The sequence below is a fragment of the Haliotis rufescens genome, unplaced genomic scaffold (assembly GCF_023055435.1).
Source record: "Haliotis rufescens isolate VD_foot unplaced genomic scaffold, xgHalRufe1.0.p SCAF_9, whole genome shotgun sequence".
Classification (NCBI taxonomy): Eukaryota; Metazoa; Mollusca; class Gastropoda; order Lepetellida; family Haliotidae; genus Haliotis; species Haliotis rufescens.
The window spans coordinates 42092651-42107238 of record NW_025964383.1 but is presented as its reverse complement, the minus strand read 5'-3'; the positions used below and the strand labels follow the sequence as shown (position 1 = coordinate 42107238).

The following is a 14588-nucleotide window of genomic DNA, read 5'->3' as shown; positions in this document are numbered from 1 at the left end:
AAAAGTCAAGCAAACCCATGTGACCCTTTGAGTTTTTGAGAACCCACATGGCATTAATACCACATGTCTCAAATACTTCACGGAATATAAAAAACCTTCCTTGACTGTATTAAGAACACCAGGCAAATCAGTGGTCAACAGTGTTAGCCTATCAATTGCGAAAAGACATGGTTGGAAGGTGCAGCTGCACGGGTCGTGTTCATGTTGGTTGGCCATCAGTGTATATCAGAAGATTTGTTTGTTGCCTAACGCAACACTCTCCAACTATAGGAGGGGCGGCTGTAAATAAACGAGTCCAGACTGGACAATCCAATGACCAATATTGTGAGCAACGATACACGCCGAGGTTAATAATGTCACGCAGCTACATCATATAAGTCACAGAACCTGACCACCGATCGTTTTAGTCGTCTCTGACGACCAGTATAACCTACTGGAGACCAATTATGCAGGGTCATACCCGGACTTTCTGCTATCAGTACAAAACCAGCTCTATTTGCCTCGTGTTACACATATGATGTTTATGACATCCGTCCTGAATAACCACTGGAAAAATACAGTTTGTTTGTTTGTAGTTTTATGCCGCACTCAGCAATATTCCACCTACAGGACATCGGTGTGTAAATTATCCAATCTAACTAAACAATCCAGTGATTGACATCATGAACATCGATCAACGCAGTTGGGATACGATGACGTGCATCAACCAAGTCAACAAGCCTGATCACCCGATTTCGTTTGTCGCCTCTTACGACAAGAAAATGCACAGTTGCCTCTTACGGCAGGGATGGGTGCCTAAAAGAACCTATTCTATACCCGGATGTTCACGAGTCTTGCAAATACTAGCGAAGTATTGGTCATTACTAACAGAAGATATGTATACACTTGAAAATCAGATTTGACAAAAATATAACAAACGTGGCGAAAATATTACAATCCTGAACACTGGGGCACGGGTGGCCAAGTCGTCTAAGGCGCAGCAATTATGCAGAGTTGCGTCCCTTGGGCACGCTACAAACCTATGATATTGGGTTCGAATCCCGGGTTCGCCCCGATTTCGTTTCTGGGTTTGACAGCACCATGTCCGTTCACATGGTTTTCACCAAAGTGGTAAAAGTCTGAAACCTGCATCACTTCGGGTTTTCCTCCGGGCATATCGCTAGTATGCTGTTCAAATCATGTTAAACTCAACTCACTCACTTACTAGCCAGTAAACAGTCGCCGAAACACAGCACACTTAAGGTCCAAAAGACAGTTATAATACCCGTATAAAATACATCCTCATCGAATAAGCATGTTTTATTTGTTTCATCTTCAGCCTCCATTAATGGTTGTATATATTTCTTTTGCCCTACAGTTTAGTTGAGGGTTTCCTAATTAAACAATCGGAAGTTGTACATATTTGGTTTTTCGAATAAACAGATATTTTGATACATGGTCCTGTCTATGTAGATGTTAACTGTATTTTTGTCTCAAATATAAACAGTCAAAAGCTAAAACTAGCCAAGGACATGCTCGTTTTCCTTCTTCAACGCAAGAGGTAACATTCATTTCATGTTATGTTGTTTGTTTGTTTTTTAACGCCGCACTCAGCAATATTCCACCCATTTGACGGCGGTCTGTAAATGATAGAGTCTGGACCAGACAATCCAGTGATTGTGAACATCATGAACATCGATACACGCTATTGGGATACGATGACATGCATCAACCAAGTCAGCTGGCCTGACCGCCCGATCCCTCTTACCACAATAACATTCAAGGCCTCAATAAAACTTTCAAAAACCTTTTTGTTAGACATGTGGAGGACATTTCCAACTTTGACCGCATTAACTACAAAAAATGATGTCCGATGCAAATCCCTATTTTGACTTGTACCATATGTTCCCGTACAGGTGAACAATTGCCTTGCCTTTGCATGTGTTTGTGACTGGTACCACCGGTGGGTCAGGCAATGCTCACCTTTTCGCAAACACCTCATATCATCATTACTTGATGGCGATTCATAAACATAGTCGGGATTAGATTTCTTGTGATTGTGGAAGATTTATTCGCTTTCATTGTGATGGACACGTTCGTAGTTATGTTATCTGGAGTTGTTTCGACTATATTTTACATGCGCTTGAAACAATCAGTAATGGAAGTGGGTGATGTGGCAACAGACATCCGGCGTAATTAATGTATATGTTTTCAGAAAAAAAGCATGTGTCTCTGCGTGATGCATCCATGTAAGAATAGTTTCTAGATAATTACAAGTTGTAATGTAAGGCACACAGACATGTTTGTATTTCAACTTTTCACAGCACAGCTCGTTTCTTCACAAAGGATGACATCATCACAAATTAACATGACAGCTTCTTTATAGAGCATGATAGTTGCTTTACAAAGCATGACATCACGAATTAGCATGACAGCTTTAATATATAGCATGGTCTTCAATATATAGCATGACAGTTCCTTTACAAAGCATGACATCACGAATTAGCATGACAGCTTTAATATATAGCATGACAGTTCCTTTACAAAGCATGGCATAACGACTTAGCATGACAGCTTCAATAAATAGCATGACAGTTCCTTTACAAAGCATGACGTCAAGAATTAGCATGACAGCTTCAATATATATATCATGACAGTTCCTTTACAAAGTATGACGTCACGAATTAGCATGACAGCTTTAATATATAGCATGCCAGTTCCTTTACAAAGCATGACGTCACGAATTAGCATGGTCTTCAATATATAGCATGACAGTTCTTTAACATAGCATGGCATAACGACTTAGCATGACAGCTTCAATATATATATCATGACAGATCCTTTACAAATTATGACGTCACGAATTAGCATGGCAGCTTCAATATATAGCATGACAGTTCCTTTACAAAGCATGACATCCCGAATTAGCATGACAGCTTAAATATACAGCATGACAGTTCCTTTACAAAGCATGACATCCCGATTTAGCATGACAGCTTCAATATACAGCATGACAGTTCCTTTACAAAGCATGTCATCACGAATTATCATGACAACTTCAATATATAAAATGATAGTTCTTTTTCCAAAGTATGACATCATCACGACTTATCATCATAGTTGCTTTACAATTAAATCATGACAGCATGACGTATCACATAATGACAAGTAGTATTCTAATGTACACATAGGAGTGGGGGCTAATAAAGGACACACACAATACAATCACGTTCTCGTGTTCTACAATATTTGGATGAGTTCATGCTCACGTTCTTTGACCAACGACATCAAATATTTCCTCCATCCATTGTCTGATTTAACGCCATCAAATACGCGAGCAAATGTTATATTTGTGTCGAAATACTGTGGCTCATAGTAGCAGTGGTGGATCTGAACAGCCGGCCACATTGGTTCAGTAGTGTTAAGCTTCCTCGCTGAGCCAATCACCTTCCGCGTCTGACCATCCAGGACATGAATTGTCGCCCTTTGCATGTCTACCAGGAAACCGAGTTCGATCTGAAAGCGGCCGCCATGTTTGACTTTCTTGGGAAGAGTGTATCTATCCAGATGTTTTGAGCTGCTCAGGATGTCGATGATGACCTCCTCACGCATGTTGCTGTACCAGACGTTGACGCCGAACATGTTATGTTGGTACAAAACGCCAGGGTCTCTGAGATTGTCGATGACGTCCTGTTCGCCGATGTAGACGTCAAAGATGTCGTAGAGACGAGCTTTGTCAATTTTCGCTGTGCGGACGATCTGCACGTCAGCTTTCACCCCAAAGTAGCCGATGTCGGTTTTGAAGAAGCATCTGTTGCCGACGGCGCCCGTAACATTCGACAGTTCCCTGTCATGACGGTTGATCGGGTCCTTGGTTGTCTGGTTGTGAAGAGCGCCCTCTTCTGTGAAAGTGACATCCTTATGGCCTGTCTCTCGGTCAAATGCGATAGACGGACCTGGAACAAGATGTACAGACTTGAGTCAGTACCTATCGTGATGTGTCTCCGGGGGCGGAGGGGTAGTCTAATGGTTACAGTGTTCGCACGTCGCGAGTAAGGCCTGAGTTCAATTCCCCAATTCAGGCAATATTGCTAAAATATCGCAAAACCTTTTTCACTCATTACTTTTCTTTTGGCCAACACGAGTAAGTGAGTGAGTGCGTATGGTTTTACGCCGCTTTTAGCAATATTCCAGCAATATCACGGCGGGGACTCCGGAAATGGGCTTCACACATTGTACTCACGTAGGGAATCAAACCCGGGTCTTCGGCGTGACGAACGAACGCTTTAACCGCCAGTCTACCCGACCGCCCCTAAGCCAACTCGAAGTCAACCGTGTCGATATTTTGGATAAAACGATGTGTTGTACTTGTTCTAGTGTGACATCATTGTAACGGACCTGTTAAGATCCGGGTTAGAATTCAGAGTGAGTGAGTGAGTATGGTTTTATGCCGCCTCTAGCAATATTCCAGCAATATCACGGCGGGGGACACCAGAAATGGGCTTCACACATTGTACAGAGTTGCGTCCCTTGGGCACGCCAGAAACCTATGATTGTTGAATCGAATCCGGATTCGCCCCGATTATGTTTCTAGGTTTGTCAGCACCATACCCGTGCTCGTGGGTTTCATTGATGTGGTAAACGTCTGAGAACTGCATCACTTCGGGCTTTCCTCCCACATTAAGCTGACACGCCGAGATATAACTGGAATACTGTTCAAAGCGGCGTTAAACACAACTCACTCACTGATATAACTGGAATACTGTACGAGAAGCGTATACCCAACTCACTCACTCACCATATGTTATTTCAGGATCTATGATGTTGTTCTATAGATTGCATACATAATACATGAAGAAAAGTTGAGATATTATTTCACGTTTTAAGGTTTCAGTTTGTGAGGGAGTTTAGTTTCACAAAGCTTTGAATATTATTTCAATCATATATCACGGCGTGACAGCTGGAAAGGAACGTGAAGTAGATAGTGGTGCAGTGCGAGTGAATGAGTTAATATTTAACGTCACATCGGCAATATTTCAGCCATATCGTGACGAGAAGTTATACATAAATAATACATTTATTTAGACTTTATAAAAACCTGTCATCGAAGGACAGTACGATAACTAGAATATTACTGATAAGAATTAAAACTAGTTGAGGAACATTTAAAAGCAGAAAGAATGAGTTAACAACACAATATAAAAATGGGCTAGAGATCGTCAGTAATTAAGGTGAGGTGAGGTGAAATGGGGTTTAACGTCGCGTCCAAGATTATTGCACTTATATAGCGACGTGCATGTACGTGTGTGTGTTTGTGTGGCTGCTTGTACTAGTCCGGACTGATGCCGATTTATAGTGCTAGCTCACTGAGATACCATGCCGCAGTTTAACATGAATTCCCCACTCAGACACAGTATACTGACTCCGAGCCGACCAGTCCTTGTTTTAGCCCCTTAATGCCGAGCGCCAGACAGGGTAACAACAAGTACCATCTTTTAACGTCTTTTGGTATGACGCGGCCGGGGATCGAACCCCGGACCTTCCGCTCTCCGGGCGGACGCTCTACCACAAGACCATGGAGGCGGCTCGTCAGTAATTAAAGGGAGATCACAATACTAGGGACCACGGAGACTTACAGTGCCTTTGCTTCCTGCATGGACACCGGCAGAAGTGATGCAGGTCTCAGACGTTGACAACCACGGTGAAACCAACGAACAGGGGCATGGTGGTGACAAACCAAGAAACAAAATTAGGGCGAAACTGGGATTCGAACCAATGACAATATTCTGGAACACCCGAGGAACGCAGTTCTGTACAACGGATTACAGCGCCTCAGGCTGCTGGACCACCCGTGCCCACTTTACGATTTGAAGGCAGAGAATAAAATGGGGATATGCTTTAGATTAATATGCCCAAATCGTAAATATACTTACATCTCAGAACGTTCCTTTGTGTCGCTTCTTCCGATTGCAAGGCCTTGCCGCGTTCCTCTGAAATAGTTATATTATCAGTGACAAACGTAGGAAATTGTGTATCTCTAGTCTTTAAAAGGCATTTAGAAGTGACACCAATAGGGAAGAGAATGGATGTCAAGTTCTTTATTATGAGGAACACAACGTTTCGGAGTATATGCTTCATCAGGTGAATGAAGGAGTAAGCGTATTCTCCGAAACGTTGTGTTCCTCAATGTAATGAAGTTGACATCCATAAATTCTCTTCCTTTGTATATCTCTGTTTTCGAAAATCTTTTTCACATTGTTCATAGTATTTATATATCAATAAATTGTGATCCTTCATATAACCGATGCATTATATAATTGAACTTGAACATTTCTCAAAACATATATGAACCTCTCAGTTCTCCATATTTTTTTCTGTAGACCTTGGCGTCACGTGATAGTGACGTCATCAGGTCTTTGTTGGCCTCCAGGATGTCGATGTGGAGTTGGTCAAGCTTGTCCTGGCGGTCTTGTTCCTGAGTGGACAGAGAAAGAGAGTGAGTGAGGCAGTGCCGTAGCCAGCCGGGGGGCAGGGAGGGCAGTTGCCCCCCCCCCCCCCCCCCCCCCCCCACAAGATTTGTTATAGAAAACAGTTTTATTTGAATCAAGTTGGGGACAAGTGATACTTGTACAAATATTTGCCCCCCCCCCCCCCCGTCAAAAAAAGTTAACTACGGCTATGTGATGAGTGAGTGAATTAAAATGTAACGTCGCATTGAACGTCGAGACGAAATCAAAACACTCAGTGGCAGAGATAAATTATAATATTTTCATGCAAAAATCCTTCCCAGTGCAAAGTCCACACATTGCAAAATCTGCTTGAAGGTAACCCCTAAACTAACACGAGAGAATGTATCTCGGCGGCTCATCGTCATCACTTATCACGTAATCAGTGCTCACCATTATACCGACTGTGGTCAATACGATATCGTTGTTAAATGAACTTATCACGACTAGACTAGAGAGAGACAGATCTTCAGATTTCCAGACAGTGCGACGTGTGTGATAAGGGACGTAACTCTGTACACCCACTCGATCGCCTGCTCAGCCACAACACCGTGTGCTCTACCACGCATATGTACTATGTAAAGATATGCTATTATGGGTACCCAGCCTAAACATTTGATTCTGTCATGTGTTGAATTTGGATGCACCTATTTCAAATATTCTGACAGAAAAGCTTATTTTCCTATATTTTTTATTGTTCCTTTATTCGTATATACATTTAAATTATATGAATTGTTTCATTTTCATCATCATCATCATCATCATCATCATCATCGTCGTCGTCGTCGTCGTCATATTATTATTATTATTATTGTTACATGTACATGTATATCTGTGCTACAAACATGATAACATATGATCATTATCCTTCTTACAACAACCACTACTACTACTAGAGTAGTAGTAGTAGTAGTAGTAGTAGTCGTAGTCATACCTTAATCAGAAGGCGGCTATGCTTGTCGTAAGAGCTGACGAAGGGGATAGGGTGGTCAGTCTCGCTGACATCGTTGATGCACGTCATTGTCTCCCAATTGTGTAGATCGATGCTTATAATGTCAATCACTGGATTGTCTGGCCCAGATTTGATTATTTACAGACAGCCATCATATAGCTGGAATATTGCTGAGTGCGGGGGTAAATAACAAACAAACAAACCTTAATAAGATCCATGAATATCCTACACCGACAGGTGCCGTCTAGGGTGTGCTTCTCGTGTTTGTCAACCTCCCCCTTGTCCGCTTTGTCTTCCTCCAGCTTCGCCATGCTCTCTGCATTCAAACAAAACAACGCGTAGACATGATCTCATATACTACCACTTTACCATAGAATCAGAGCGAGACAGAAACACTCATCATCCACTGAAATCAACCATCACAATGTCAGAGAGTCACGAGTGTGTGAGTTACATTAAACGTCGCATCGACATTTTTTTAGCCATATAGCGACGAGAACAAGTTTTTTTATATATGCAAGCACGTCCTAAATACCAACTTATATAATAACGAAACTTTGTCAACACAAAATAATTTACAACTGTCAAAAAACACGGGCTATAATCCACCAGCAACCAAAGCGGGTCACCTCGTTGGGAGTCATGGGGACATACGATGTCTCAGCTTCAGAAGTCCCCATCGTAATAAAAAGACGAAGTGGGGTACTTTTGTTGGTTTGCTGTTAAACGCCACCTTCGGCAAATGATCTATCAATAATCCATAAGACTAACCAGTGATCGATATTATGAACAACTTCGTTGTATGATGAAAAAGAGCACCATCAGGAAAATACCACTCGAATTCTTTATCGAAAAGATAGCTAATAATATATCTTTCAAGCTACTACAAAGTTTTTTGGTTTGTTTGTTGTTTGACTCCGCACTCAGCAATATTCCAGCTCTATAACTGCGGTCTGTAAATTATCGAGTCTGGATCAGACAATCCAGTGATTGACATCATAATCATCGATCAACGCAGTTGGGATACACTGACATGCATCAACCAAGTCAGTGAACCTGACCACCCGTTCCCGTTAGACGCCTTTTACGACAAGCATAGTCGCCCTTTACGGCAAGCATTACAACAAAGTAAACTGCCTGGCTAAAGAAAGTATATACTCATGTTTTATGGGTATTCGATGATGATGTAGTTGATAAGGGTACATAATTGTGGTTTGGATCTTGCAGTGTTTCAGCGACTGTTCTGATAACATTTGTAATAGTTTGTTCAAATCCGGTTTTCAAGCGAACGCTTTCTTTGCCTGGCGACCCGTGACGATCCAGGGTAGAGTAGGTCTTCAGCAACCCATGCTTGAGGTACAAGGCGACTATGCTGGTCGTAAGAGGCGAATAACGGGATCGGGTGGTCAGGCTCGCCGACGTGGTTGATGCACGTCATTGTTTCCCAATTGCGTGGATCCATGCTCATTATGTCAATCACTGCGTTGTCTGGTCCAGACTCGATTATTTACAGACTGCCGTCATATAGCTGGAATATTGCTGAGTGCGGCGTTAAACACCAAACAACAACAACTTTGCCTGGCAGTTTAGGTAACACTCAAACCTATTATTGAAGAAATGTACATGTCAACTTGAGCTTAGATGCTAAACATGTTTCATGTTTAATGAGGTGTATAAATGGTGCTGTTTTGCTTGGGAGACAGACTTAACGTGTGCATTGTGCTTGTTGTAAATCTGTTGTCAGTTGTGCGTGGTGCATACACGTCTCGTACACACCTCCAGTGTATATCATGGATAACTATCAGCAACCAGTGGACAATGCTGCACATATGCTTGTACATGACAGTAAATCTTCATTTCATCTCGGCCGCCTCCGTGAACTAGTGGTGGAGCATCCGCCGTGTAATACCAACATCAGTTAAAAGATGGTTCTTGTTGTTACCCTGCCTGGCGCTCGGCATTAAGGGACTAAAAGAAGAACGGGTCGGCTCGGAGTCAGTATACTGTATCAGTGGGGTGTTCATACCAAACTGCGGCATGGTGTCTCAGACATCACTGAGATAAGACCGATTACGATTTTAACAGGGACCGGTCAGGTACCTCACCAACAACCATAGCTTGACCAGCCTATATGTTGTTTTGGACGGATAATCGAGAATAGATGCTGAATAGTGAATAAACGTTACGATAAGTCTGGACCCGACAATCCAATGATTGACATCATGAGCATCGATCTACGATACGATGACATGCATCAGCCACCCGATCCCCTAAGTCGCCTCTTACAAGCATGGGTTGCCGAAGACCAATTCTGGCCCGGGTCTTTCTTGGGGGCGTGACGATAAATCAGATGAAAATGTACTATGGTGCATTGAATACAGCAACACGGTCACTTATATTCTTACCGCTAATGTCGGACAGCTTCTCATTGTAAGCTTTTGTGGTCCCTGTCAGTGTGGTGATTGCCTCCCTCGTCAGTACCTCCATGTCCTCCATGGTAACGAAACCTTTCAGTAACATAAATAACACAGGCAATAGTGAGTGGGTAAATAATAATAATAATAATAATAATAATAATAAGACTTTAATATGTCGTCACATTACCATCTCACCCTAACGGTACCTGTTCATTGCTGTGTGAATAAAGGTATATTTCGAAAGTAAGAATAAACGATTCAAATTAACCAAGACACTGAGACTGACAACCCGATCAATTAGACCTCTTCAAACACGGAATTCCCACGATATGAAAGTACGAATATTGTGATTTATCATATAATTGGTAGGTTTCTCGACAGGATAAAGCCAACGGATAAAAACGGTATCCGTTGGGGTCATATGCGGATAGAGATGCAAATATCAAAGGTCAAGTAGGGACTACTTTCACTGTTTATAAACAAACATGGCGTCGCCCTTGTCATTCGGGGATCGAGTCAGAATTAACCATCGGGAATCTGGATAAACTACAGGGATAATTGCTATCATTATCAAAAGAACAGTCTAATATACTGAAAATCTGTGTCTAACTGTGACGTAGCTAAGGCATTTTATAAGTTTTGTCAACTTTGGAGATATAAATTTCGAAACAATTTGGCGAGGGCACGAGGCCTAGCCAAGCGGGATCAGTAGCCATATCTGTGCTTGTAGACCTCTGCGGCTTGAAACCTCCTCCACAAATTAAAATAGTTGGATTTGGCGGAAATATGTTTGAATTGTTACCTTGTTTCGTTTTGTCGCTGTGTGTACATCTGACTACACTTCTTATTGTAATGACAGGACAGACCGACTGTCAACAACGTCTGACCTTGGCCGTGACGTCTCATAGACTAGGGTTAGAGTAGCTTCCCTTTGACAAAGGGCAGTTACTCTAGCGGACAGACCGATGGATTGCCGCGAAAGGCAATTAAAAACAATTGTTGTTTTGCGTATATGTTGCTTCGCCACTGTATAAGAAACAGATTTCAGTTGGAACTATATTGGCTCGCTAAATACAATGTTTATTCCTAATGCAGGATATTTACCATCCCCAAACACACTCGCGTGATAACCTCTATATACATGTAAGGCTAACAATAAGTGTATTCTTAAGAAATAAAAGGACAAATAGTTTTGTTTGATGAATATCTGGCAATATGTCCGCTTTACGAAAGCTTTGTCATTAGCCTATTGTTTCGGTGTGAGAGAGTACCACTTCATAACTGACCTTCTCCGTGGTCTAGCGTGGTCAACTCTGAGTCAGCATGCTGTATCTGAGCGGGGTATTCATGTTAAACTGCAGCTTGGTATCTTAGTGGACTAGCACTATAAACTCGACATCTGTCCGGAATGGCACAGGCAGACACAGACACGCACGCACGCACGCACGCACGCACGCAGGTACGCACGAACGTCGCTATATAGGGACAATAATCATGAGCGCGACGTAAACCCCATTTCACCTGAGTGTTAGATAGTGTCTTCGTATCGATCCCTCGTATAGGGGTTATCCAGATCAAGTGTGTGTTATCACAACTACCGTGATCTCTCCATGTCTCTCGGCAATGGAGAGTGGGGGCGTGAATACGCTTAGACCCAGATAACATGCTTATGTTTCATGTCTTTTTCTGAACACATATGTAACAAATATGCCAGCTGTATGACAGACACCTGTTATTAAACTAAACTAGGCCAGACTAACCTATGGTCGATATTTTGAGCAAAGTACATCATGACAGGTTTGCCGTAAATGGCGACTATGCTTGTTGTAAAAGGCGACTAACGGGATCGGGTGGTCAGGCTCGCTGACTTGGTTGATGCATGTCATCGATCCCAATTGCGTTGATCGATGCTCATGATATTAATCACTGGATTGTCTGGTCCAAACTTGATTATTTACAGACCGCCGTCATATAGCTGGAATATTGGTGAGTGCGGCGTAAAACAACAAACCAACCAACCAAATCTTCTCAAGTGACGAACACTCAGTCACCATATGTATGCTTTCATAAATACTTTAGTCTGAACCAGAAAATCCAATGATTAATATCATGAGCATCGATCCACGCACTTTGGATCGATGACATGCATCAACCAATATCACGGCGGGGGGCACCAGAAATGGGCTTCACACAATGTAACCATGTCGGGAATTTAACCCAGGTCTTCGGCGTGACGAGCGAACGCTTTAACCACTAGGCTACCCGACCGCCCCCCCCCCCCCCCCCCCCCCCCTCCCCGGCGTACAATAACAAATAAACATAAATACTAGGACCATCTCAGTTCACAACAACCATTTTCTATTTTCATAGTATTATTCGTAATGTGATAAATCCTTTGTGTGCACTCCAATGTCCCACCTATATGACGGCGGTCTGTAAATAATCGATTCTGGACCACAAAAGCCAGTGATTGACATCATGATCATCGAGTTGGGTTACGATGACATGCATCAACCAAGTCAGCCAGCCCGAATACCAAATCCCGTTTGTTGCCTCTTACGACAAGCACGGGTTGTTAAGTTTTGGTTTGGTTTTCTTTGTTGTTTAACCAGCACTCAGCAATATTCCAGCTATATGACGGTGGTCTGTAAATAATCGAGTCTGGACCAGACAATCCAGTGATTGACATCCAGAGCATCGATCCACGCAATTGGGATCGATGACATGCATCAACCAGGTCAGCGGGCTGGCCACCCGATCCCGTTAGTTGCCTCTAACGACAAGCACGGGTTGTAAAGTTTTGGCTGGGTTTTCTTTCTTGTTTACCGCCGCACTTAGCAATATTCCAGCTATATGACGGTGGTCTGTAAATAATCGAGTCTGGACCAGACAATCCAGTGATTGACATCATGAGCATCGATCCACGCAATTTGGATCGATGACATGCATCAACCAAGTCAGCGAGCCTGACCACCCGATCCCGTTAGTTGCCTCTTACGACAAGCACGGGTTGCTGAAAATCAATTCTAACCCGGATCTTCACGGGTGGCTTGGTACCCTCTACGGATATTGAAGTAACAGGTTATATATAACAGTTCAATTTTACATGTCTTTCTTGCACTCCTATGATCTCAGACAAATTCAGTATATATAATAATATACATACGATCGATATTCGAGTAAATATAAGATTAACACGTATAGGTAGCTATAAATATTGTATTTGGTTTATGTAAACAACGCTGTGACCCTATCTGTATGATTAAATAATTCTTTTATTGTTCGTGTGTTGATTCAACGGCAGTCAGAAATATTCTTGTTCTGTCACGACGGTCTGCAAATACTTGACGGTGGGCCAGACAAACTTGTGGTTGATATAATGAGCGACTCCCCTCCATCGAGGTGCGATGATGTCATCAACCAAGTCACCGAGCCAACCGATCACAAATAGTCGACTCCCGCGACAAGCTCGACACAATCACGACGTGTTCACAGCTCGACGATTGATCACATACAGACACCTTATTCTGACATTCAGATGATAGTTTTGTATCAGGAATAAACAATATATATATATATATGCTAACCCTTCCGGAAGGGAATGACAAACCTCACAACTAATTCTTATATATTTATGTCTCAAAATACATTTTTTTTAAATAAACGGAAATAATAAAACATTACTTAATGATCAAATTGCAATATTGCCATTGACAAAGCACGTCGGTGCCTTTATATAAAAGCTTGCAAAACAAATCCCTAATTGATTGTTGCTTAACGCCGCACACACTAATATTCCACCCATATGACGGCGGATAAATTATCGACCCTGGTCAAGACAATCCAGTGATTGATATTATGAGCATCGATTTACGCAACTGGGATACGATGACATGAATCAACCAATTCAGCGAGCCTGACCACCCGATCCCGTTAGTCGCCTCTTATAACCAGCATAGTCGCCTTCTACGGCAAGTATGGGTTATTGATGACCTGTTTTCTACCCGGAACTTCACGGGTGGAAAACACTATTGTACGATTCCCATACGCATGTGTTCATGAATCCCAATCAAATAGTGTTGACACCAGGTGTTCGCGAAAATGTCATTGTATCTTGCTCCACATGTGGCACCCGTCACAACTTGTAATGCAACTTCTAACCCATCACTTATAACTTCAACCGAAGAAAATTTAACTACATTTCCAATAGCGAAATGGATGTTTGCACAGGAAAATCAATATTATACAGGACCGATTGCTCGTATAGAAAACGAAACAACGAAGCATGTCACCTCAACCCAGAATCAATTCACTCTATCAGGTAAAATAAAGTACACATACCTTCCGATCCAATTAACCTAAACAGCAGCAAATACGAGTTCGTGTCCGACACAGAGCGCGACAGTCGACACCAATCGCCCTCAGCACAATAACGGTCACTAGGTGATATCGAAGGAGGAGTGCTTTAAACACAGATCTGTCTAACGGTGACACGCCGTTGACATACGATACAAACCGTCTCGGCTCTCTGACCCCAGATAAAACATAGGTTAACGGCCCTTTTAACTGAAGACGACACTGAGCGGAATGTATTTCAACAGGTGGTTAACGATACAGCTGACAGTTCGAACTGTCGTCTTCAAAGGGGGGGTGTTGTCGATAAGCGCGCTTAAGAGGTCGACGCGTATAGTGTATGGAATATTGATTCAAAATTTGCTGATCAATATGTATGTA

General features: G+C 42.4%; 1 protein-coding gene across 1 annotated transcript; it reads right to left on the bottom strand.

The window, feature by feature from the left end:
* Nucleotides 1-2138: 2138 nt before the first annotated feature.
* LOC124111073 lies at nt 2139-14314 on the bottom strand. The gene is made up of 6 exons (XM_046470623.2): nt 14196-14314; nt 9843-9944; nt 7641-7753; nt 6331-6454; nt 5913-5969; nt 2139-3935 (listed from the first exon to the last, which is right to left on the bottom strand). The coding sequence occupies exons 2-6, from the start codon at nt 9931-9933 to the stop codon at nt 3220-3222; spliced, it is 1101 nt and encodes a 366-aa protein (XP_046326579.2). The 5' UTR covers nt 9934-9944; nt 14196-14314; the 3' UTR covers nt 2139-3219.
* Between the last annotated feature and the right edge of the window lie 274 nt (nt 14315-14588).